The 25,380-nt window shown below is 35.7% G+C and overlaps 1 protein-coding gene across 2 annotated transcripts in view; it reads right to left on the bottom strand.

The window, feature by feature from the left end:
* The window catches only part of UBR1 (ubiquitin protein ligase E3 component n-recognin 1), a 137,346-nt gene that overhangs the window by 62,117 nt on the left and 49,849 nt on the right, over positions 1–25,380 (bottom strand). For both annotated transcript variants that reach the window (XR_006704079.1, XM_045448006.1), the window contains exons 5-20: positions 24,385–24,515; positions 21,335–21,473; positions 20,317–20,379; positions 19,946–20,069; positions 19,070–19,177; positions 18,330–18,418; positions 15,510–15,608; positions 14,372–14,529; positions 11,831–11,930; positions 11,125–11,253; positions 7,527–7,707; positions 5,112–5,173; positions 4,721–4,831; positions 3,940–4,005; positions 3,328–3,429; positions 1,795–1,858 (exon numbers count right to left, since the gene is read on the bottom strand). Coding sequence is in view for 1 of the 2 variants with exons in the window: in XM_045448006.1 (XP_045303962.1) it covers positions 1,795–1,858; positions 3,328–3,429; positions 3,940–4,005; positions 4,721–4,831; positions 5,112–5,173; positions 7,527–7,707; positions 11,125–11,253; positions 11,831–11,930; positions 14,372–14,529; positions 15,510–15,608; positions 18,330–18,418; positions 19,070–19,177; positions 19,946–20,069; positions 20,317–20,379; positions 21,335–21,473; positions 24,385–24,515 (1,726 nt within the window). In the remaining variant the exon portion in view is untranslated. The remainder of the gene's footprint in view (positions 1–1,794; positions 1,859–3,327; positions 3,430–3,939; positions 4,006–4,720; positions 4,832–5,111; positions 5,174–7,526; positions 7,708–11,124; positions 11,254–11,830; positions 11,931–14,371; positions 14,530–15,509; positions 15,609–18,329; positions 18,419–19,069; positions 19,178–19,945; positions 20,070–20,316; positions 20,380–21,334; positions 21,474–24,384; positions 24,516–25,380) is intronic.

Below are 25,380 nucleotides of genomic sequence, written 5' to 3'. Positions count from 1 at the left end.
GGAACTGGTGCTGAAAGCATCTAATTCCCATTGCCTTAAGAAGGCCTATGGTATCTGGCCTTATGTCACCACTGATTTGCAGTATACAAACTCTTATGATATCTATAACAAAGTTATTACAAAGGCAGGAAACTTCTGCCTAAGAGATTTGATAAATTCTATAAATTAGCCAAAGAATGACTTGTGAAATGAATTCATTTCAACTAGATCATCCCTCTTAACATTTGTAAAGCACTTTATAACTTTCAATTTTTTCCCCCTAAAACAGTATTCTCTAGAAATTTAGTGCTATAAGAAAGCTCAGAGGGGCGCCTGGGTGGCGCAGTCGGTTAAGCGTCCGACTTCAGCCAGGTCACGATCTCGCGGTCCGTGAGTTCGAGCCCCGCGTCGGGCTCTGGGCTGATGGCTCAGAGCCTGGAGCCTGTTTCCGATTCTGTGTCTCCCTCTCTCTCTGCCCCTCCCCCGTTCATGCTCTGTCTCTCTCTGTCCCCCAAAAAATAAATAAACGTTGGAAAAAAAAAAAAATTAAAAAAAAAAAAAAGAAAGCTCAGAGATCACATAGATTACCTTCAAATTTTACAAATCATGAATCTAAGACCCCAAAAATGTAAATGGCATGCTTCTGATAGTTAATATATTATAGATAATTCCTAAAAATCAATAATACAATATGTATTATAGACTATTATATAGTTAATATATAGTATTACATAGTTAACACTATATATTAACACATATATATTGATAATATATATTAAATATATATAATGATAGTATATATAAATAATAATATATATATTAATGATTATACACATTAAATGATAATATATATAAATGATAATATATATCTCATTAATATATATTAATGATAATTAAAGTAATGAAGTTACTATACTCAGGAATATAGCAGGTATTAACAAAAAATCAAATCACATAGGAGGAAAAACCCAATAAATTTAGATAAACACAGTAATAGCAATAATAAAACAGTAAAAATATAAAATAGCAAAAATATAGTACTAGAAATTCTTCACACTATTCTAAGAACAAACATAAAAATTCTCAAGTTTTTATAATTTAATAAAGTATATCATCAATTTAAAAATCTTTTACACATTTACAACTCACTTTGCAATGGCAATGAAGTTCACCACACTTTCTGCTGAGACAAGCAGCCAGTCAGTAACTAACTCTCTGAAAACAAGTAAAATGAACCCATGTTTTCAGATTTAGCCAGGGGTAGAATCCTCACTAAGAACTAACAATAAAAAGCATGTTTGCTGCCATAAAGTAAGAAACAATAGCCAGAATGAGAAGTCAAGAACTTTTACTTAGCTCGTAAAATCAACAAAGTCTATAATACAGAACATTAAAAAAAAAAAAAAAAAAAAAAAACCAAAAAAGTATGGCCAATATTTACCCAAAGTAAAAAGAATGACACAATGAAAAAAAAATTTTTTTTTTTTACTAAGACCTATATTACTTTGAAATTTCACATATAAATAAAATTTTTAGCACTCAATGTATAGGTAGGTATTTTTCATCTACATTTCTAACTAGGATAATTGTATTCCAGTAAAACAAGACCAAATAATTATAAATCAGGTATTGAAAAACAAAGATGTAACAGAACCGTGCTTTTTAAAAGCTAGGTTTCTAAACACATCAATCATATTAGTCACATTAATCTCTAATATTCTATGCTGTATTTGCGAGAAGAGTAAAATGATAAATTGTAGTTTTTATTAATGCTCTCTCTGAAAACAACTCATAAGATTAATGTTTTAATCTTACCCACAATATAGATGAGGACTTGAAGCATTTCTTCTATTAATGTATTATATTGTTTAATCAAATCCTATTGAATCAAAAAAGAATAAATTAGTTACAAAAGAACCAAAAGCCTTTATAAAACATACATTTCTGGATCAGACTCATGGTTCATGCAGTCCAGTATTTTCCTTCAGAGTGCAGCAGAAAATTAGGTGAATAATTCCCTTTACTGACATCAAATTCCATAAGGTTCACAATACCTGGCATATAATAAGAACTCAATACAAATATTATTTTCATTATCATTACCATATAGCCTTAAGTCAACAAACTAATTCTTATAACTTCCTTCTTACCTGGGTTGGTGGGACAGTGGCTTCAAATAACAGATACCAGTTCGTGAGAATACTCTTCCTTAACACCCCTCTTACTTAAGCAATGTATAGCAAAATGAGATACTCATTTTTCACCAAGTATAAAACATGACTAAAAATTAGCTTTGTATTTTGTATCCTATTCTTTGGTCCTTTGCAAGTAACTTCTAATTTGAAAGAATAAAATAACATGATTCATAAATTTAAAGTATGTAAGGACTACTTTATAAGTTCGTATCAAATATGAAAGCAATGAAGATGTGACAAAACTACACAGTACAACAAATTATAAGCTATGAAAAATGTAACAAATACAACAAGTGAAAAATATCCTTATTAAATAAAGAACTTTAACAGAAACTGAAAAAGGGGAAAGGGTTGGAAAGATAACTTACTATCAGAAAGGGGGAAAAAAGGCCAATAATCATGAAAACATGGTCAACCTCAATGCTCATTAAAGAACTACACCTACAAATAAAAGACCACCTTTCACCTACCACATCAACAAAGAGTAAAGATACTAGTGCCACTACAGAGGTACACACTGCTAAAGAGTGTAAATCTGAGTACCTCTTGTGACAGCAATGTGACAATATGTATTAAGAGTCTTAAGAAAAAGCATACTGTTTTCTCCAGGTAATCCTCTTCTAAAAATTTATCTTAACAAAATAATTAGGCAAGTGTTTAAACCCTGAGGTACAGAGATGTTTATAAGACCAAAAAACTAGAAAACCTCTTCAGCAATTAGGGGATCAAAGTATAATGCAATTGTACAGCACAATACTATATAGCCTTTAAAAATTATGATATAAAAAAAAGTGATGGTATATTTATTTAAAACTATCACAACATCTCATTAAGCACAGAAAGCAAATAACCAAATAGCACATACAAAATGATCCAATTTTTGTTTTAAAAACAAACGAGACACCAAAACTTAGAAGGTGATCATTTTTAGGAGTCAGTCTTTCATGTGATTTTTCTTCTCCTTTTATTAATCTAAACATTCTAACTTTTTGTAGAGTAAAAAGAGTGCATATGTAGATATATGTGCATGTTATGTGTATATGTGTGATTTTTGGAAATACACATAAAGAAATAAAAATCCTAAATATGATTAAAATTGTTAACAAAAATACTTCCTTTGGAATTGACACACATGTCAGTTTCTGTTGCTTACCTGGTCTTTTGTGGATATAGTCTTGTTAAAAGCATCAGCAAGTTCATACCTCTGAAGTACCAGTAATAAGAACCTGTTGGGATCCATTAAAGATGCACCAATCTGTGGAAGAAACGCAGCATGACAGTTCCATGTGTATTAAATGAACAAACATTTGTCTCCAGTAGGACTGTCAGAAAGAGTATAAAGTTGGGGCGCCTGGGTGGTGCAGTCGGTTAAGCGTCCGACTTCAGCCAGGTCACGATCTCGCGGTCCGTGAGTTCGAGCCCCGCGTCAGGCTCTGGGCTGATGGCTCAGAGCCTGGAGCCTGTTTCCGATTCTGTGTCTCCCTCTCTCTCTGCCCCTCCCCCGTTCATGCTCTGTCTCTCTCTGTCCCAAAAATAAATAAACGTTGAAAAAAAAAAATTTTTTTTAAAAAAAGAAAGAGTATAAAGTAAGTCTGCAAAAGATAATGTAGTAATCCCTTCCATTTTTTATGATACCCTATTAAGTTTTAACATGAGAAAAATTTAAGTAAATAAAGTTAAAAATAATTACTGTATCTTTTCTCTCCCTCTACAAGGGATCGAAGAAGGTTAAGACATAAGTATCCAAAGTAATTTCAATAGGTACCTGAAGCATAATGATATCTTTATCATACATTTCTTCTCTGCACTTAACATCTTGGTAGTAAAACACCTGTAAAATAAAAGATAGAAGTGGCATGAATTGTTTTATTTCAAACAGAATTCTTAACAAACACTATTCCTAAAACTTTCTCTAAACCAGAAACTCCAAGAACTCCTTAGTGGCAGAAAAAAAAAAAAAAAAAAAAAAAAAAAAGCTGTAAATCTATGAATCACTAAGGGATTCGTGAGATTTTAAAGGAAATATGGCATGAAAATACTTCCAAGTTTAAAATGCTCTATATTATTACTCTCTGAACATGTGCAACAAAAGAATTTATTTCCTCTGATTTAAAAATCTCCACTTCTATAAAAGTAAACTAATTTCTACAATCAATCATAACACGATTTTTCTCCCAAGTGGTATCTTTACAAGTCCAGTTTCCCCATCTTTTAGGAAAAGCACTTCTCTTAATTTGCTCTAGAACAGAGGGAAAAATTGTTAAAGTGGCCTTCTATTAAGAAAGGTGATGGGAAGACTATAGGTCTCCAGGTAAGGAAATCCTCATAATGTTAATGGGCACATTTCTACTGGCTATCACCTAATCTATCTACTCACTAGGAGAAATATCTACATGGTTACTAGAACTTTCATTTCTGAGTTCATATAAAAAAACAGAAAGCAAATAGCAAAATCCAGAGACATAAGGCTAAATTATATAAGAGAAAAAACCATCAGAAAATTAACACACTCACATTCACATGAATGTGAATAGGCCTTGCCATACCTGGCTAATGAGAGAGAGTCCATTTCTTCGCCACATTTCAGCAACAACCTGGGCAACCAACACCAGACAACGCAAAGGATATTCCACTAGTACCTCTACTTGAAAGTCCTCCTGAAAGAGATGAACAATTTCATTATTTTTCAGAGGACTTGGATGTGTCTCAAAGTCATGGCACTAGACATTCCTCAGTTTTCTCATCTGTAAAACGGATGGGCTTGAATGAGTTAACTCCAAGTTTTGGTGATTTAGATTTCAATGTACTTATATAGAAACCTAAAATTACTAAATGGGAATTATCCAGGTAGGTTTCAAAATTTTTCTTCCCTCTCATCAACCAAGAGGTGTTTAGAAATAGGGTATAAGTAAATCAGCCCTTAATAGAGTCACTTACAAAAGGCACAAATTCATGTAGTCTTGAAACGGCACCCAGCCTGCTTAAACGCACATGAAGACCTAAAGGTTAAAAAAGAGAGAGAGAGAGAGAGAGAGAGAAATGAAAAAGCAATAAACCCAGTTAATTTATCCCTCATTAACTCAAGTTCAGAAACTTATGAGGTTTAAATACATATTTACTGAGTTTAGAAATGCAAACTTTTGACTTCTAATTTTAAAACACAGTATTATTAATGTATTTAAGATCCTACATAGTGCAAGGTGTGTTTACACGTTATATAAAAATACTATGCTGCCTCTCAAGACATCCTTATTCTGCTCTTAACTAATCAAAAGAAATGAAAACTAATTTAAGTATTTCTTTTTGTAAAAATAGAAGTGACGTAAAATCACATCAATTATACCATGTGCAAAAACTAAAAATGAATAAAAAACCTAAACATAGGAGCTAAAACTGTAAAACTCTTAGAAGAAAACAGGGAATAGACTTCATGACATTGGATTTGGCAATAATTTCAAAGGATACTATCAACAGAGTGAAAAGGCAATCCAAAGAATGGGAGAAAATATTTGCAGATCGTATGTTTGATACATAGCTAATATCCAGAACATACAGAAAGCTCCAACAACTCAACAACAAAATATCTGATTAAAAAATACACAAAGGACTTGAATAGACATTTCTCCAAAGAAGATATAAACATGACCGGCAAGCACAGGAAAAGATGCTCAATAATCACTAATCATTGGAGAAATGCAAATCAAAACCACAATGAACTGGGGTGCCTGGGTGGCTCAGGTGGTTAAGCACCTGACTCTTAGCTTTGGCTCAGGTCATGATCTCATGGTTCATGGGTTCAAGTCCCACATCAGGTTCTGTGCTAACAGTGTGGAGCCTGCTTGGGATTCTCTCTCTCATTGTCCGTCCCTCCCAGGATTATGCTGTCTCTCTCAAAATAAATAAATGAACTTAAAACAACAACAACAACAAAAACAATGAACTACCACTTCACTCATTAGGATGGCTATTAAAAAAAACATACAGGAAAGAAGATGTATTGGTGAGGATGCAGAAAAAAATGGAACCCTTGTACACTGCTGGTGGGAATGTAAAACGGTGCAGTTGCTATGAAAAAGAGTTTGGTGGTTCCTCAAAAAATTAAAAAGTAGAATTACTTTATGAACCAGCAATTACACTTACGGTACATACATCAAAGAACTAAGAACAAGGATTTAAACAGATACCTGTACACTCATACTCACAGCAACATTATTCACAACAGCCAAAAGGTAGAAGGAACCCAAGCATCCATTCATAGGCAAATGGATAAGCATAAGGTGGTATATACAAACTATGGAATATTATTCAGTCTTAACTAGGAGGGAAATTCCGACACATGCTACAATATGGGTAAACTAAGGATATTGCACTAAGTGAAATAAGCCAGTTATAAAGGATATGTATATGATTTCAGTTAAGTGAGGTACTTATAGGGGTCAAGCATAGAAGTGGAAAGTAGAATGGTGACTTCCAAAGACCGCAGGGAGTGGGGGATTGAGGAGTTATGCTGTACAGAATTTCAGTTTGGGAAGATGAAACATATTCTGGAGATGGATGGTGGTTGATGACTGCAGAGCAATATGAATGTACTTAATGCCAGTGAACTATACATTTTAAAATGGTTCAAATGATAAATTTTATGTTATATGTATATTTACCACAATTAAAAATATAAACGTAGAGGCATCTGGCTAGCTCAGTCAGTAGAGCATGCAACTCTTGATCTCAAGGTTATGAGTTCAAGGAAGCATGGAGCTTCCTTACTTTCTAACTAACTAACTAACTAAATAGAAAGCTGCTATCAGCATTCTTCAAAAATAAATAAATACATAGATACACTTACATACATAAAGTTATTAAAAAAAAAACGTGACAGGACCAATTTACATGGAAATGCAAATCAAAGAATGATTAAAGAGAATCTTATTTCTTTCTTTTAGTGGTGAAAGGAATAACAACAAAGATAACACACTGGTGTAATCTCACAGAGGAGGGTTAAAAACCAGTAACAATGTGTGTTAACTATACTTCAGTGAAAAAAAACCCACAAAAACCAGCAACAAGATTTTACCATATTTAAATTGGGGTGGGAGATGAGTTACCAAGTTAATCCTTCAGTGTATATTAAAAGGATTCATTAGTTGACCCAAATAACAAAAGGCCCAGGTAAACAAGCATCCCAAGATCAATGTTCTGGTGACAACTCTTTGAAGGACAGTGACAGTTCTTAACTGCAGTGTGATATGAATATGTTTGTACATAATGAGTACAGAACAAAAACAGAAATAGTTCTACTACTCTGAATATCTAAAAAACAAAGCTAATAGAAAGATGCAAAAAACAAACACTCACCAGCAAGAGTCCTGGAGAGTGGCAGATGTATGCTTACAAGATCTTCAGATACCTTGTATGACTTAGTTTCCAGAGTATGACCCCACAATTGTACTACTGTCTTGCTACTAGATATAAAACTTGTACTGCACCGCATCACAGCTTTGTGACACTCTTTATAAGCCACCAGTAAGAGTTCTTCCTAAAAGGAAATTAAAAATGTACACAGATTAACAAGTTATCTACTTTACCACACCATTCAATAAATATTTAGTAAATATAAGCACAAAATTGTTCCATGTGTAGCACAATTACTTCCACAGGATCTGCAAACTAGTTGGAAATATAAGACCGAGAGACATACACACACACACACACACACACACACACACACACAATATCAAAGTAAAACATTTTAAGTACTATGTAAATTGTACAAACGAATTACTCTAAGAGGGAGGAAAAAGAATTACAAACAAATGGGAAGACATTATTTGTGAAAGCAGTTTTGAGTGGGGTCTAAAAGAATATGCAGAATTTACGGGGAAAAATGAGGTGACAGTGGTAGAATAAGCAGAGATACAAGAGTAAACAGAGAAAAAAGGGGAAGTACAACTCTTGTGCAAGCAGTGTAAAGGAATAAACACTAGATAAATGAAAGGCTTTATGGATGAAATTAATGAGCAGTGCAGCTGGAAATATGCCTTGCCATCAGTATGGGAATATACTGATGGTGTCTGAAGTGTAACAATGTCAACACGCTGCTTCAAGAAGAATTAATGGGTGTCAATGAAGATGACAGATTGGAGAGAGTGATGTTAGGAAACAAGGGAACCAACAGGAAGATTACTATGAAGTCTAAGTCTAAGGTGATAAGGGTCTTAACTAGGATGGGGGCAGTCAGGGAAAAAGAGAATGAACTCACAGGAAATAAGTTAGAATTGTAAAATAAACTTAGGCTAAGGAAAACTCACATCAGGGAGAGAGGAGTCAAACTCACTTTTCAAGACAGTGTTTTTCACACTGATTTTATCCTGAGAAACAAACGCTATGGTCCAATAAATTTTGGGAATATTCCACTTAGAAATTAGCACACTGAATAATTTAAAGGGCTTGAGGGGCGCCTGGGTGGCTCAGTCAGTTAGGCATCCGACTTCAGTTCAGGTCATGATCTCGCAGTTCACAAGTCCAAGCCCCATGTCGGGCTCTGTGCTGACAGCTCAGAGCCTGGAGCCTGCTTCGGATTCTGTGTCCCCCCTTGTCTCTACTCCTCCCCTGCTGGCACTCTGTCTCTCTCCTCTCTCAAAAATAAATAACAACATTAAAAAAAATTTTTTTAACCATAAAGGGTTGGAAAAGTGGCATTAGAAAGAAAAATCATACTTGATTTTGTTCGACCTAACATTTCTCAATCTTATGTGAACATAGAACTTTTTCCCCCTGAAAACTCTGCTAACATCTAACACAGAGAACACAGTGGCTCTGAGATTTTCTGTGTGGATGAATGTATGAATCATAGTGTCATTGTCTTGATATGGCATGAATCACAGCCATACGACTCTGAACGCACCCAATCTCATCTGAATCAGTGTCATTAATCGAAAAATGGAAGTCAAGAAGGGAAAATGTTAAGTTGAAGTAGAAAGAAATGATGACAAACCAATTTAATATATTCTGAATTTGAAATGTAAGTGTAAGATCTAAGCAGGAATGTCTAGCACACAAATAGAATACTATAGCTCCACAGTTTTAAATGAGGTGGTAGAAATGAAAGACCTGTAAGAAAGAGAATATTCAGAATTTATCATTTAGTAGTCAGAAGGAATTGGGGGGGAAAAAAAGGCAATCAATGATTGAAATGTTGAATCAGTAACAGAAGTATTATAATAATGTAGACTTGTAAAAATCAAAGGGAAAGAAAGTTTCAAAAAGATTAGGTATTCAAGAGAAAACAATGCTACAAACATTTGCAGGAAAACGGGGACTTAGAGAAGACCCTCTGAATTTGGTTACTATAAAGATCCTCTGAATTTTTTTCAAAAAGCAGTTCCAATCAATTTGTAAGGGCAGAAGCCAGACCCTAAAGAAGTTTCAGAAGCTAGAGAGATGACAGCAAATATAGATGGCTGCAGAGGGTTTGGCAAATGTCAAGATGAGCAACACATACTCTGACCTCATTTCCAACAACTATGCATGCCTTCCATAAAGGTGATGGTTGCCAAAAAATATGTGCTCTGGCTAGTTGCTGGACAATATTTCCTGTCCTTATTGTTCCACAAAGCTACAGTGCTAGATTAAATTCTATCATGTCTGTATGACTGCCACTCTGAACCTGTGACCAACTGCTGGTGGGGAAGCAGAAGAGAGGAGGAAATAAGAGAGCTCACAGTTCACAGAGGTAGCAGAGACAAATAAGGGGCTTTTACTCTTGTTGATGTTAAGGACAGGTGCGTCCTGTGTGTGTAGGCAAGTGAATCAAAGAATGGGAAATACCAGAGGAGACAACTGAGGAAGCCAACTCCAGGAAGAAGTAATGTAGCTCAGGACCAAGAGCCTAGGTAGAGACCTTAGTTTTAGAAAGGAATGAAAAGAAAGAGACCAATTGTGAAGACATAGAGAAACGTAGTGAATAGATTATGTCATGTCAGCAGCACAGAGAAACTAGGGAAAATGAAAGAATTTGACTCAGATAATGGTGATTTTCTCAAAACAGAAATAAATGAGGTCATTCTTCCCAAAAAGGTAATCTGGGGTAGGACTGTGTGTTTCAAGAGGATTATGGTCTCAAATTATTGTGTAAGGAGATACATTAGCTCCGTATTTGGAAATTAATATTCTTAATGGTTTAACATGTATAACAGAGCTCATGATTGCATAAATATCCACTATTCTCTACTACCAAAGTATTTTAAAGTCCATGTAGTCCTAGTTTTCATATTATTAGTATTAATGTCCAAGGAAATAAATGAATACATAAATAAATAAATGTATTTTGTTATATTGTTTTTAAACATTTTATTTATTTTTGAGAGAGAGAGTACCGGTTGGGGAGAGGCAGATAGAGAGGAATAGACACAGGATCCAAGGCAGGCTCTGCGTTGACAGCAGTGAGCCCAACCCGGGGCTCGAACTCACGAACTATGAGATCATGACCTGAGTCGAAGTTGGACGCTCAACCAAATGAGCCACCCAGGCACCTCTGTTGTATTTTTCAAACCCCACTATTCCCAGAGATAAATCAAACTACCATGGAGCACATTTTTAAATCAAACATAAAAAACTGGATTTTCTTCCTAAATTCAGTAAGACAAGTTCAAATACACAACTATTTAAATAATAAAACCTTATAGCAAGGAAGTCGCTACATAAAACCTTATTACTGATCATCATTAGAGCACCTAAAACCCACTGATCCTGGGGCACATGAATGGCTTACTCAATTGAGAGTCCAAGTCTTGATTTTGACTCAGGTCATGATCCCAGGGTCATGGGATCAAGCCCCATGTTGGGCTCCAAGATTTTCTCTCTCTCCCCTTTTCCCCAGCTCACATGCTCTCTCTCTTTCTTAAAAAAAAAAAAAAAAAAAAAAGCACTGATCTTACTAACAAATTTTACTTACATCACAAGCACACCACTCTTGGAACATGAGTAAAATATTCTTCAATTGCATCTGTATAGCAATGGCAGCCTCCCAGTCAGGATCCACTTCTATGTGTTGCCCAACCTGTCTTCTGATTTCTTCCATTCCCTATAAGAAAAGAGTGATTACACACACACACACACACAAACTCTCTCTCTCTCTCTGTATATATATATGCATATTACACACATAGGCCCTTTTTCTTCGCTCTTCTGTCAAAATATGAAATTGTCAGAATTTATAATCATATATGCATAGCTTTTTAACATGGCTATTATACAAGGTCAGAATGCATGGGTTCAAATCCCAGCTCTGTCACTTTCTAGCTGCGTGACCCTGGTCAAATTATTTCTAGACTTCAATTCCCTTATATGTAAAATGAAGATAATAACACTAGCTACCTCATAAGATTGCTACGATCTCAGGAGAGATAATGCATGTGAAGTGCTTACTACCATATCACAATCAATAAACATTACTGGTAATAGCAGTAGTTAACTGAAGTATATAGAATTATACTTATTAAATATCTATTAAAGCAGGATCAGTAAAGCAGTGTTTAAATTTTATTTCTACTTTGCTAGATATAGTCTTCCTTACATAACAACCACAATTTGCTTAAAAGAAACAAAAATTGGGGCTAAATTTTTAATATTTATCTTACTGATGAATAGAAATATCATACCTGCATACAGGTAAGAATCTTCAAAAAAGACCGAAAACCTTCAAGGAACTGCATTCTTAATCTTTCTGTCCATACTGTAGGTTTGCTGATCAGGATATACCTATCATTTCAAAAGACAAAGAAATATTTCACTTCCCCATTTTGTGATAATTTTAAGATTTTCAGGGCTAAAGACAATGTTGATTCATCAAAACTATGGATTCTGATTTCTTAAAGTAACAAGAAGCTCTGGGCAGAGCTAGAATTATACAACAAAATGTGAAGGCTCTAGAGAGGCATATGTCAAAGCTAAGCCTGACTTCTCAGAAGTTAGTCTACTTAAGTGAACTTAGAAGCAACCTAGCCTGTCACACCTGGACAGCCACAGTACAGATTTTCCAGGAGCTCAGAATGTGTTATTTTCCCCTTCTCCTTGTCATTATAGATTTCTTGACTTAAGTAAGGATGTTAAGAAGTTATAATAAGCATCAGACGACTGGAAAACTTTAAACTTTCAAACCAGTGACCCTAAAGTTTTAACATATGGCTAAGTATCTAGAGGTGTGTTAACTCTCAATTATTTATTGTAGAGAATAACTAGAGCCAAAAATCCATAAAACAAAATAAAATGTGATAAAACAATGAAGTGATTATGCACAACTTCCCTGGATAAAAAACATAAGTCAGCTACAAGAATATTTCACAGTAATGAGAGCAGCAGTATAGAGACTTCACCTGTACAAAGAGGGAATAATGAACACTCTGATTTAACACTGATAATTTTAAGTACTGCCATTTGGAATTTTTGTGTATTTTTTGCTTGTTTGTTTTGCATACATGTAATTTATGCATAATTTGTGAAGCACACTGGTAAGTGATGATTCACTACTGAATTCATCTACCATCTCTATACTGAAGTTGTGATGACATAACAATTTGCTGAACTTTAGAGAAAGATGTATAATCATATTTAAAAACTGAGGAATCTGAAAAAAGCTGGAAACTTCTTCCTTAATAATATCAAGGATCCAATGCATAATTCTAGAAATCTGTCAAGTGTATTTTTAAGCAGACTATTTCTAGGTTGTTTGGAAGTATGTTTCCACCTCTCAATGCACTAAATGGTCACTAAAAGTAGACAAAATTAGGGGTGCCTGGGTGGCTCAGTTGGTTAAGCCCCTGACTCTTGATCTCAGCTTAAGTCATAATCTCACAATTCTTGAGATCAAGCCCCGCATAGGGCTCTGCACTGACAGCGCAGAACCTGCTTGGGATTCTCTCTCTCCCTCCCCCACTTCCATTCTCTTTCAAAATAATTAAATAAACTTAAAAAAATTTTTTTAAAAAGCAGAGAAATTTAGAATGATTTTTTCCCCTTGGAGATTAGAAACAATTAATCATATATATTCCATGGAGCACTTTATTTTAAACAATAAACTAAATGAAATGCTTTTGTTTTAATATATTCTTAAAAGAAAAGATTTTAATATTTTTCTTAAAGTTTATTTATTTTGAGAGAGAGAGACACAGACAGAGAGAGAGAGAGAGAGAGCGAGCACAAGCATGAACTTGAGCTGGGAAGGAAGAGAGAGGGGGAGAATCCCAGGCAGGCTCCTTTGTCAGCACAGAGTCCAACGTGGGGCTCAATCTCACAAATTGTGAGATCATGACCTGAACTGAAATCAAGAGTTGAACCCTTAACCAACTGAACTTCCCAAGCACCCCAAGAAAAGAATTTTTTGAAGCTTATGATTTACTGAATACTTGAAATAACACAACTCTTATAATATTCACGAATTCTAAAATAAATGGAAACTTACTTCTTTTTTTTTAGTATTTATTTATTTTTGAGAGACAGACTGAGACTGCGCAAGCAGGGAAGAGGCAGAGAGAGGAGACACAGAATCCAAAGCAGGCTCCAGGCTCTGAGCAAGGTGTCAGCACAGAAGCCAACACAGAGCTCTAACCCACAAAGCGTAAGATCATGACCTGAGCTGAAGTCGGATGCTTAACCAACTGAGCCACCCAGACACCCTGAAACTTATTTCCTTTTAAGTCCAATGATCCCAAATGTGATGTTATGTGATTTCAACTTTAGTTTAAAAGGCAACTCTAGCCTTTTCAGCCAAAAAAAACAAACAAACAAAAAAAACAAACAAAAAGTATCAATAACTTATTTGTATGTATGAAAGGAGTTAAAAAGAAACTCACATTAACAAGATTATCTGAAAACTATGCACAAAGAGACTACAGAAGAGGGACAGAACCAAAGTGCATGAATGAAAGTGAGTGAAAGACATGGTAATTACAATGGAGATACATTCAGTGACCCTGAGAGACCCTACGTTCCTGTAACAGGTCCCTCCTTAATACCTTCCTTATTAACCTGGTTTTAACTCTATAAAAAGCGTTCACTTAAAACAATTATTAACATGACACATTAAAAGTTCTTTGTACTTGCCATAATTATAAGGAGAGTTCTAGATAACCAAAAGGATCAGTAGTTTATTTAATAAAAAGCACACTGTGATTAACAGGTAACTTTTGACTTGAACAACTTACTTTAGATCACATATTACTGCATATACTCTTCCCAATTTGTCCTGGCTATAACCCTGGAAGTTGAATTTATTGTTCCTGTCCAAGTATTCAGGCAAAACTTCTAGCAGAGTTTCAGTAATGACAGAGATAACGTTCTGTTCTTCAATAAGATGTCGAGCCTGCAAATATTTCAAGAATATTGTCTTTATAATTAACTCATGATAGTATGGACTTAATTTACTCACGCATTTGGTTGGTCAGTGAGTCATTTTAACTAAATGTTTACTGAGTATCAAACATAACCCTTAGTCTCACAGAAGAGCTATTTCTGAGAAGTTATTTTCTAAAGGTAAAAATTCCTTACTCCCCACTAACTAGAAAACACCTGTTGGACACTCCAAGCCCATCACACAGATTGTCAACATAAATGTTTACCATCAATAATCACATGATGAGCAAAGCAGAACAAACATAGATATACGTCATGACTTCTATCATATTACTATCTATTCCCGCATCTCCCAGTCACTCCTAATCCACTGTCTCCTCTCTACCTTCTTCTCTAGCCTTTGAAATGAGAAGGTAAGAATAGTTAACCAAACCATCCAGAAGAAACAGGAAAAGAAGTAGTACCAAAAAAAAAAAAAAAAAAAAAGCAGAATTTTCCACTTTCCTCCCAAGCCTACGCAGCACTATATCAGCACCTATCTCATGCAAATGCTTCACAGTCATACTTTCCCCTCCAGCTTTGTTTTATCTTCATCTATCTGCCCCTCCCCACCAAACAATAACTAAAGAACAAAAGAATAGCCAAAAAAACAAAAAAAACCAAAAAAAAAACCCCAAAACAGTTTGGGTATTGAAAAGGCACTCCTCTTAAGTTAGCCTGGTTTCTGAGAAACCAGCTCTTGTCTCCTCTCACAGGGATCAGTATTTCTGGACAGCAGTCATGCTGTCACTCCCACTCCACAAACTACCTTGTCCTCAGGTCCCACTAAAGTATGCAGGTATCAATGAAGTATCATTCAATCTTCCAAATGAAATTAGCCCAAAATAGAGATTTTGACATCGTTTTAATTTGATTTGATACTAAACAGAGTTCTTAAAAAGCAAAACAGGTTTTACTTGGGAAGACTGCAAAGAAATGATCAATACATACCAGAGTAGGAACAGTAAACATCTGAACTGAGAGTGCAGTTACTGAGATACTTCTGTCATGATCATCACTAATATACTCTTTCTGCAGCTGTTTATAATACTGAAAGATATAATAAATGGAGAATCAATTCTAAATTACTGAAAACTTTTAAAATCCCAATTTTAATACATGCTATAGATGTTTCTACGTATATGTGTACTATAATTCCTATTTCTTTTTTTTTTTAAGATTTTTTTTAAAAAAGTTATCTCTACACCCAACATGGGGCTTGAACTTATAACCCCGAGATCAAGAGTTGCACACGCTACTAAGCCAGTCAGACACCCCTATAATATTGCTATTTCTTAGAAAAAGACAATACAGGGGCGCCTGGGTGGCTCAGTCGGTTAAGCGTCTGACTTCAGCTCAGGTCACGATCTCGCGGTCCGTGAGTTCGAGCCCCGCATCGGGCTCTGGGCTGATGGCTCAGGGCCTGGAGCCTGCTTCCGATTCTGTGTCTCCCTCTCTCTCTGCCCCTCTCCCATTCATGCTCTGTCTCTCTCTGTCTCAAAAATAAAAAAAAAGAAAGAAAGAAAGAAAAAAGAAAAAGACAATACAGTGAATGAAATACAATAATTTTTTTTTACATTTATTTTTGAGAGACAGAGAGACAGAGCATGAGCGGGGGAGGGGCAGAGAGAGAGGGAGACACAGAATTCAAAGCAGGCTCCAGGCTCTGAGCTGTCAGCACAGAGCCCAACATGGGGCTCGAACTCACAAACCACAAGATCACGACCAGAGCCAAAGTCAGACGCTCAACCGACTGAGCCACCCAGGCGCCCTGAATGAAATACATTAGAAAAATAACAAACAGGGGTGCCTGGGTGGCTCAGTTCGGTTAAGCATGTGTCTTCTGCTCAGGTCATGATCTCATGGTTCATGAGTCTGAACCCCACATCAGGCTCTGTACCGACAGCTTGGAGCCTGGGGCCTGCTTTGGATTCTCTGTCTCCCTCTCTCTGCCCCTCCCCTGCTTACGCTCTGTCTCCCCCCCCATCTCTCTCAAAAACAAGTAACACTGAGGTGCCTGCGTGGCTCAGTTGGTTGGGCATCTGACTTCGGCTCAGGTCATGATCTCACGGTTTGTAGGTTCAAGCCCCACATCGGGCTGTGTGCTGGCAGCTCAGAGCCTGGAGCCTGCTTCGGATTCTGTGTCTCCTTCTTTCTCTGCCCCTCCCCAACTCATGCCCTCTCCCTGTCTCTCTCAAAAATAAATAAACATTAAAAAAATAGTTTAAAAAATAAACATTAAAAACAATCTTTTAATATTAAAAAAAAAGAAAAATAACAAACAAAAGACCAAACATGAATTCAGTTACCCAATCTAGCAGAGCTGGAAGTGTTAACTATAAAATGTATAAAAAGCCAAAAACCAACACACACACACACACACACACACACACACGTTAAAAAAAAAATCACAGAGAAGTGCAGTGGTACAGTATATCCTTTCTCTAAACAGAGCCTGGGACAACCTTTAACAGATTCTATCCCAATGGTATAGGGCAGAGGCAATATTCAAATTATTTAAAAACTGATATGACCTAGTAAACCCATCAGATTCATTCCAGCCTGAAGCAAAATGAATGCCAGCTGCAGATAACTTCTCAACTATACTAGCTGAAAATCAAACCTAATATACTGGGAGAACAAAAATAATACATCCAGTCATGTATCAAGCATCATGTTAGATCCTTGAACCACATATTTAATTTTATCCACTATAATTTCTACAAAGAAGTAACCGTGGTCAAAAAAACAAAATTTAAATAGGAGAACTGTTTTCATATAAGAAAAAAAACTCATTTCAGATCACATATATGGTCCAATATTCTATCTCTTGAAGAGTTTTAGAAGAATAGAGTTAATAGCTTGAGTTGTTATCATCTTTCAGGAAATGGAATGTCTCAGTTACTTTTAACAACCTACTCCTAAAATCCAGAGAGTGCAGGTCTCTTGTCCCACAGTATCATTTGCTTTCAACTGTCATTATTTCACTCTCTGCTTCTAGTTCCATCCTGGATCCAGCCTTTTAAGTTTTATAGAACTGCCTGCAACCCAAAATCAGAAGAAACCAACAAGTATTGACTGGATACTTTTTAAAAACTGTTTTATTAATTATTATCATTTTTTAAAGTAGGTTTCACACCCAACATGGGACTTGAATTCACAACCCTAAGATCAAGAGTCACATGCTCTACTAACTGAGCCAGCCAGGCGCCCCTTCGATATACCTTTGTATGAGGCAAAGTGGAAGATTCAAAAAGTCTGTTATGTATTATCTTGCAATGCAACTTGAGAGATAGACCCCTCTGCCCAAAAATACATAAATAAAACAATGTAAGCGATATACAACAGATTAATAAAACAAAAAGCTGTAAGTTTTATCTTTATGTTTTAGCCTCATTAAGTATAACTCTTGCCTGTTTAATTCCCTTTAGCATGCATATCTGTTCCTTTTCGATGCTGTGCCTTTCAGCTAGTCACTTCTTGTTATAATTTTATTTGTTATAAGACAGACAAATGATCAGGAAGAATGAATGCATGTGTAAATGTGGTAACCTCCAAATGCTCTGTCCAGGCAAATAACAGATCTTTTTCTACCTATCTCCTCTTCTAGACTACTGCTTCCATACTATCAAATGTGAAAAAAAAAAATGAGCCTTTGACAAATCACAAAATTAAATTCTAAATTCAAAATTATCCCCTTTGTTTCTACAACTCTCTTTACAAAATGTTTTTCTTTTTCTATTACTGATATGTATTTTAAAGACCAATTACCTTCACAAATTCCATAGCAAAGAATTTTTTGTATTCCATCTCCATAAAAAAACTGCTGAAGATCAATTCATGAAGTATCTTACGGGCACCTGCAGATAATTTTGGGGGGAAGTGTAAGAGAATCACCAAGGCAAAAAAAAAAAAAAAAAATGCCAGCTATACGAGGTGGCAGAATATTATAAAAAATTTAACATACTAATAGACCTAAAGGAATCAAATATGAGTAGTATTTATTACATTAACATTTAATTATATTAATACTTAATACTTAAAATACTTACATATGTGCGTTTTCCCTCTCATTCTGCCCCTCCACTTTACCTTACTTCATTCTATCTCATCCAAACTTTCTCTATTCCTTTTTATTCGATTTCACTCAAAATTACTCTTACTCTGTGTCTTCCCTTCTCTATCCCCTTTAGCCTTCTTTCTCACCTTTTACTTTTTGTTCTACATTTGTATTGTAAAAATAAAAATGAACATAGCGTTAATAATGGCACCACTACATGAATATATACTCTTAAGTCTTCTTTTTTGGCCCTGACTAAACAAAACGGCACTATAATTAAAAGGCAACATCCCCAGGTTTTAACACAGAAGAATACATACTGATTGGTTAACTTTCCTTTAAAATATAATATCTTATCAATCAAGATCACTGATTTAATAAACAAAAAAGATTATAGCTCTACTTTAAGGTCATGCTTCATGGCAAGCAGCATAAGCAAAGACCTACCTACCTTTATAAAGCTTTGCATCCCAAAGCATTAACCTGCTTATGAGACAGGGATTCTCAGAGCCAGGTTCTTCTCTAAGGCATGCTTGGCAAAAGATCTGTCTAAAGTCACCTATAAACGAAAGAAGTCAGGTAACTTTTATTCTCACAATATTTCTCCCACAAGTACATTTCCTACAATAACATGAAAAATATTAACATTACTTTTCCCACAGTCTGATATCAAGAATTCTATCAATATAAAAGAATCGAAAGCTTTACAAAGTATTAGCTATGGCACTTGAAAAGCAATTCTGGGGGCGCCTGGGTGGCTCAGTTGGTTGGGCATCCGACTTCGGCTCAGGTCATGATCTCACAGTTCGTGAGTTCGAGCCCCGTGTTGGGCTCTGTGCGGACAGCTCAGAGCCTGGAGCCTGCTTCCGATTCTGTGCCTCCCTCTCTCTCTGCCCCTCCCCTGCTCATGCTCTGTCTCTCTGTCTCAAAAATAAATAAAACACTTTAAAAAATTAAAAAAAAAAAAAAAAAAAGAAAAGCAATTCTGAAAATTAATCAAAATGTATAAGCCAAAAAAAAATTTTTATTTTATACTCAATGATATTTTTTTAAGCTTATTTATTTATTTTGAGAGAGAGAAAGTGGGAGAGGGGAAGTAGGAGAGAGCGATAGAGGATCCAAATCCATCAGGCTCTGTGCCAACAGCAAAGAGCACGATGCAGGGCTCAAACCCACAAATTGCAAGATGATGACCAGAGCCGAAGTCAGATGCCTAACTGACTGAGCCACCCAGGTGACCCGGTATACTCAAAGACATTTTAAACTTTGTGGCTATTTCAAAAACCAGTAGTTTATGAGAAATAAGAAAAACAGGTAATATGCTTACTTGAATAGCTCATAATTTTGTTCATCCAGGAGCCAAGACGCAAAGCAAATTTCTGGTGAGCCATAACCTCAGAGTGTAATACTTCTACGTGAAGTGGATGTTGAGAGACATTTTCTGAATGACTCTACAAATGAAAAAAGTATTTAAAACAAAACAAAAAACTAGTTTTAGAATTTTTATCTTGTTTTAACGAAGTAATCTATTTTTCAAAAAAAACATGACACTTATAGCTTCAAATCTCTGGGACTAAATGGCCCAATCCTATCTTTACTTAGGATGCCAAACCACTTCAACATTGTAATTGTTCTACTTTGGCTCTTGTAATATGAATTCCTCTTAAAATTCTCCTTCATCCTTATTCAGAAAATTACCTTTATATCTTCCTTTGCTTCCTGACAAGCAGCAAAAGCACCTGCTTTGACAGCCCGACGACCCTAATTATAAACAAACATGAGAATTCAGTAGTAGAATGATAATCCCAATCAATAAGTAATATATAGCCCAAAGGCCTAATGAGCTCTGAATTATTAATTATGTGCCAACTGCCTAAAAGTCGTAAGATGGACAATACTTGGATGATAAACCTAAATGTTTAACACATTTATGAAGCTTCAGAACTTTTGATACTGCTCGTAGAGAATATACTTTAGGATGCTGGATTTTCTCCTTGGCAATAGTATCAGTTCTTTACTTATTATAGTGTATTCCATTCCTATCCAAGAATAACTTAGGTTTTTACTGAACTCCTGCTATGTATTTTAAATACTTTTCATGAATGAACTTACAAGTTCCTTAACATGTGTTCCATAACACACTTATGATCCACTAGTGAGTTACAGGTGTGACCAGGATATTGATTCCTCAAGCCCTAGATCACTTACACTTACTAACGCCACACTGCTTCTTCCACTATATTACACTCCTCTCATGGACAGGGATTAGGTTAATAATACTTTTTTACTTGGAAAGACATTTTACTTTGGAAAGATATTTTTAAAAAGCAGAACCACAGAATCAGTATTACGCTATAAATAGTTGTAATAACATTAAAAAATGTCAAAATTCATACATTCATGCACTCCATAAATTATGGAATGCTATTTCAATAAATTATAGAAACAGACTAAAGCTGACAGTCTTAACTACTTTTTGCCAGAATATTCAATAACTTTCTAATTATTTAGAATGAAAGAGGAAAGGTAATAGTTATCTACAATTATGATACACAGAAAAATCAAGTTTTAACCAATTTACCTAGGACCTAAGAAATAAAGAAAGGGGATGACTGTTCCCAACACAATACTAAAGAGCACTCAGCAAGAGTTCAGTCAACACCTGATTCTCAGGAAGCTGACTTAAGAGAGCACAATTCAAATGAAGCTCACGAACCTCTTTGTCTATGGCAGTGGTGTGCAACTGGGCCTCTGCAAGCTCACAGTCGAGAGCCCTTTGTAGACTGTATATGACATGGTCATATGAATGGTGTTCATCATTGAAAAGGACACAATAGTATCTTTCATTTTTCTCCCTGTTTAAAAAAAAAAAGATATATTCAAAAAAAAAATTTTTTTTACATTTTATTTATTTTTGATAGAGAGAGACAGAGCAGAAGTGGGGGAGGGGCAGAGAGAGAGGGAGACATAGAATCCGAAGCAGGCTCCAGGCTCTGAGCTGTCAGCACAGAGCACAGAGCCCAATGTAGGGCTTGAACTCACAAACCGCGCTATCATGACCTGAGCTGAAGTCAGACGCTCAACCAACTGAGCCACCCAGGCACCCCCAAAAAAGATATGTTCAGATACTGAAACAAATAAAGGAAAATGTGAAAAATAGGCTAAGGTAATATACAACATCTGTAACAAAGCACCACCATGTAGTTTCTTATGTATGAGAAAGTACCACTTTAATAACTGATACAGGAGATTATTTCAAGTGGTACAGGGCCATGAAATTTTTAAAACCCTGATAAAAGCACTACTGTCTCCATTTTTAAAAATTATTTCCAGGTGTGAATGATTACTTTCAGTTTAGTGGGAATATGTCTTTAATACTACTTACTCTTAACTCTTGCTAATCTCCTACTGTGGCAAAGGGAGACAGCCTTGGGCTCAGGACCTTCAAGCAGGCAATGATAAATAGTAAATAACTAATACTTAGTTTTTATTGAATTTATTCTTACTTTTACCTTATATTTAATAAATTAATTCATTTTTTAAAGTTTATTTTTATTTGGCGGGGGGGGGGGTGCACAAAGTGAGGGAGAGAGAGAATCCCAAGCAGGCTCCCTGTTGTCAGCATGCTGACAAGGCCTGAGCTGAAACCAAGAGTCAGATGCTTAACTGACTGAGCCACCCAGGCGTCCCACCTTCTATTTAAGTGATACTGGTTTTATAGAACATTTAACAAAAATGTGAACAAAAAAAAGGTGTATAGATTTAAAGTGCTAGCACTACCATTTGACTGAGGGACCTTAGGTTGCTTAAGCTTTTAATATTGCTGAGATGACAAAGCCTCTTCTATCTTTAAAAGAATATTAACAGGGGAGCCTGGGTGGCTCAATCAGTTAAGTGTCACACTCTTGGTTTTGGCTCAGGTCATGATCTCACAGTTTCAGGAGTTCACGCCCCAAGTTTGGCTCTCCATTGGCAATGTGGGGCCTGCTTGGAATTCTCTCTCCCTCTCTCTCTGCCCCTCCCCTGCTCGTGCTGTCTCTGTCTCTCTCAAAATAAATAAATAAAATTTAAGAAAAGAATTTAAAAAGAGTATAATAACCCATTTACAACAACATGGAAGGAACCAGAATGTATTATGCTAAGCGAAATAAGTCAGAGAAAGACAAATATATGATTTCATTCATGAAATTTAGGAAACAAAACAGATGAAAATAGGGGAAGGGAAGGAAAAATAAGATAAAAACAGAGAGGCAAACCATAAGAAACTCTTAAATAGAACTGAGGGTCGCTGGAGGGGTGTGGGATAGGCTAAATGGGTGATGGGCATTAAGGAGGGCACTTGTTAGGATGACCACTGGGTGTAAGGGATGAATCTCTAAATTCTACTCCTGAAACCATTATTACACTGTATGTTAACTAACTTGGATTTAAATTTAAAAAATAAATTAATTTTAAAGAGACACACATTGCTACTCAAAAAAAAGAAAAATCAGCAACAACAAAAATAAAAATAAAAACAGTATAATATCTGTATTCAAGAATGGTGTAAGGATCTTATAAAAATGTGAAAACACAAATGTCAAATGTTATTATCAGTTTTAAACAGTTTATAATATGCTTTTACCATACACTCAATAGATTCCATAACTCTAAGAGGAAAATTTTCTCAGGCCTCTTAGAGCTCAGGAAACAAGTTCAAAAAGACTTCTCCAGGGGTGCCTGGCTGGATCAGTCAGTAGACTCTTGTCTCAGGGTCATGAGTTCAAGCCCTGAGTGTAGAGCTTACTTTAAAAATAAATAAATAAAAAACTTCTCTATGGTCACAATGCCAATAAAACCATGAGAAGGCCTCAAACTCAGGTCTATGAATCTAAAGTCTGGTGCTACACCATATACATACTAAAAGCTCATGCAACCCTCCCTTTTCAGGCAGGCAGAACACTAGTATTGTTTACCAACACAAAGTTTCTTAAAAGGTTTCACCGACATTATCACCTATCTGAAATTAAAGCCTTTGTGAATGCAATCTCTGATGACCTTTATTTCCCCAAGCATTTTATGGCCCAGCAAGAATCAAAACAATATATGTAATGTCTTTATAAATTAGAATTTTTAGTTCTCTCTCCTCCTAAAATAAAACAAACAAACCCCAATAAACTCAAAGAACAATGGTATTTAAATTTATAATGCAATTTTGTGAAATCCCAGTATTACACAGATAGAAAAATTCCCACAAGGCCCAAACCATATTTTCAATATCAGGTCTGGAATTCTCTTGTGGATTTGTAAGGTAAGAGCTAATATTACTGAGACTGAAAGACTCACCGCTGTTAGAAAGTGCTGGGTTTTAGTTTAAAAATCTTAAATCCTTCTAACTGAAATAATCCTAGGTATCAAAGCACATGGCAAAGAGCTATCTCCTCATTCCTACCACAAACCTCTAGGGAAATCTGGAGGTTGGCCTAGGGCAGGATCAAACTGGGCAATTTACTTCTCAGTTTAACTGGGATGAGAAGCTGCCAGATCATTTAGAATAAGACCCCCAAAATGCTTTTCCTTCTTTTGGTTTAACTTCTGTTTAGTGCTAAAACAGAACATCTCATATAAATGGAAATTTTGGAAGTATTCCCCATAAGATAATTTTCCACAAAATTTTCATAATGCTGATAAGCAGTAAATAACAGCAACAAAAACGTTTTTCTAACATTTATTTTGCAGTATCAATAATCATTGCTAAAACTTCTCCCTTTTGAAAAATGTCCCTACCTTCTCTGGAGTTCAGGAGGCAGTTCTTTCTCCTCTTCCCATATAGTCATTTCTACAATGTATTTTATCACGGAAGGGAATATTTTCCGGGCTTGGGCAATTACCTCTTCATTCAATGGGCAACGTAAACTCTGTAAGAAAGTATTAAAAACAAACAAACAAACAAACAAACAAAAAACCAGAATTACCAACACTGAGAAAATATTATTAATTTAGAAATATTTTAATGATTTCATTACACCATCCTTCAGGAATGAATTCAAGTTGAGCTCAAGAGGGTTGCTATTCACATCAGATTCACTTAATTCCTTGTGGCCAACTTAGTGCTACAGATAGAAAAGGAGGGGGGTGGGATCTTAAAAAAAGAAAAAGAAAAGGAGACAGAACCACAGAGTCCCCTTCTGAGGGATGCTCTCCCTTATGAATGTTCTCTGCCTTTCTGAGTAGCCCAATTATGGTAATATCAAAGAACATTTGGTTATCTCTTAAAGCTCACAAAAAACTTATTTATTTTAACTGAACCTCATAGCCACTCTGTAAGACAGGCAGAGATAGGCATTGAAAGGATAAGGTGGGGCAGGGGGCACCTGGGTGGCCCAGTCGCTTAAGCATCCGATTTCAGCGTAGGTCATGATCTCGTGGTTCGTAGGTTCGAGCCCCACACTGGGCTCTGTGCTGAGCTCTCAGAGCTTGGAGGCTGCTTCATGTGTGTCTCTCTCTCTGCCCCTTCCCCACTCATGCTCTGTCTCTCTGTCTCTCTCTCAAAAATAAACATTAAAAAAAATGTTTAATAAAGGATAAGGAACCCTTCCAAGGTAAAAGAGGCTATAAATAGCAGAAGACTAAAACCTGAGTCTTTGACTCCTAAAAAAAACAATGTTCTTTTTATTACAGACCACCATCTCCTTAACAAAACGCTTGTTGAAACGAATCAGCTAAAAAATGCATTCAGATGCTCTGTATCACAAGCCATCACAGAAATACAAATCAAAACCA

Source organism: Leopardus geoffroyi, chromosome B3 (assembly GCF_018350155.1).
Source record: "Leopardus geoffroyi isolate Oge1 chromosome B3, O.geoffroyi_Oge1_pat1.0, whole genome shotgun sequence".
NCBI lineage: Eukaryota > Metazoa > Chordata > Mammalia > Carnivora > Felidae > Leopardus > Leopardus geoffroyi.
The sequence above is the reverse complement of the archived record's forward strand: the minus strand, read 5'-3'. Positions and strand labels throughout refer to the sequence as shown.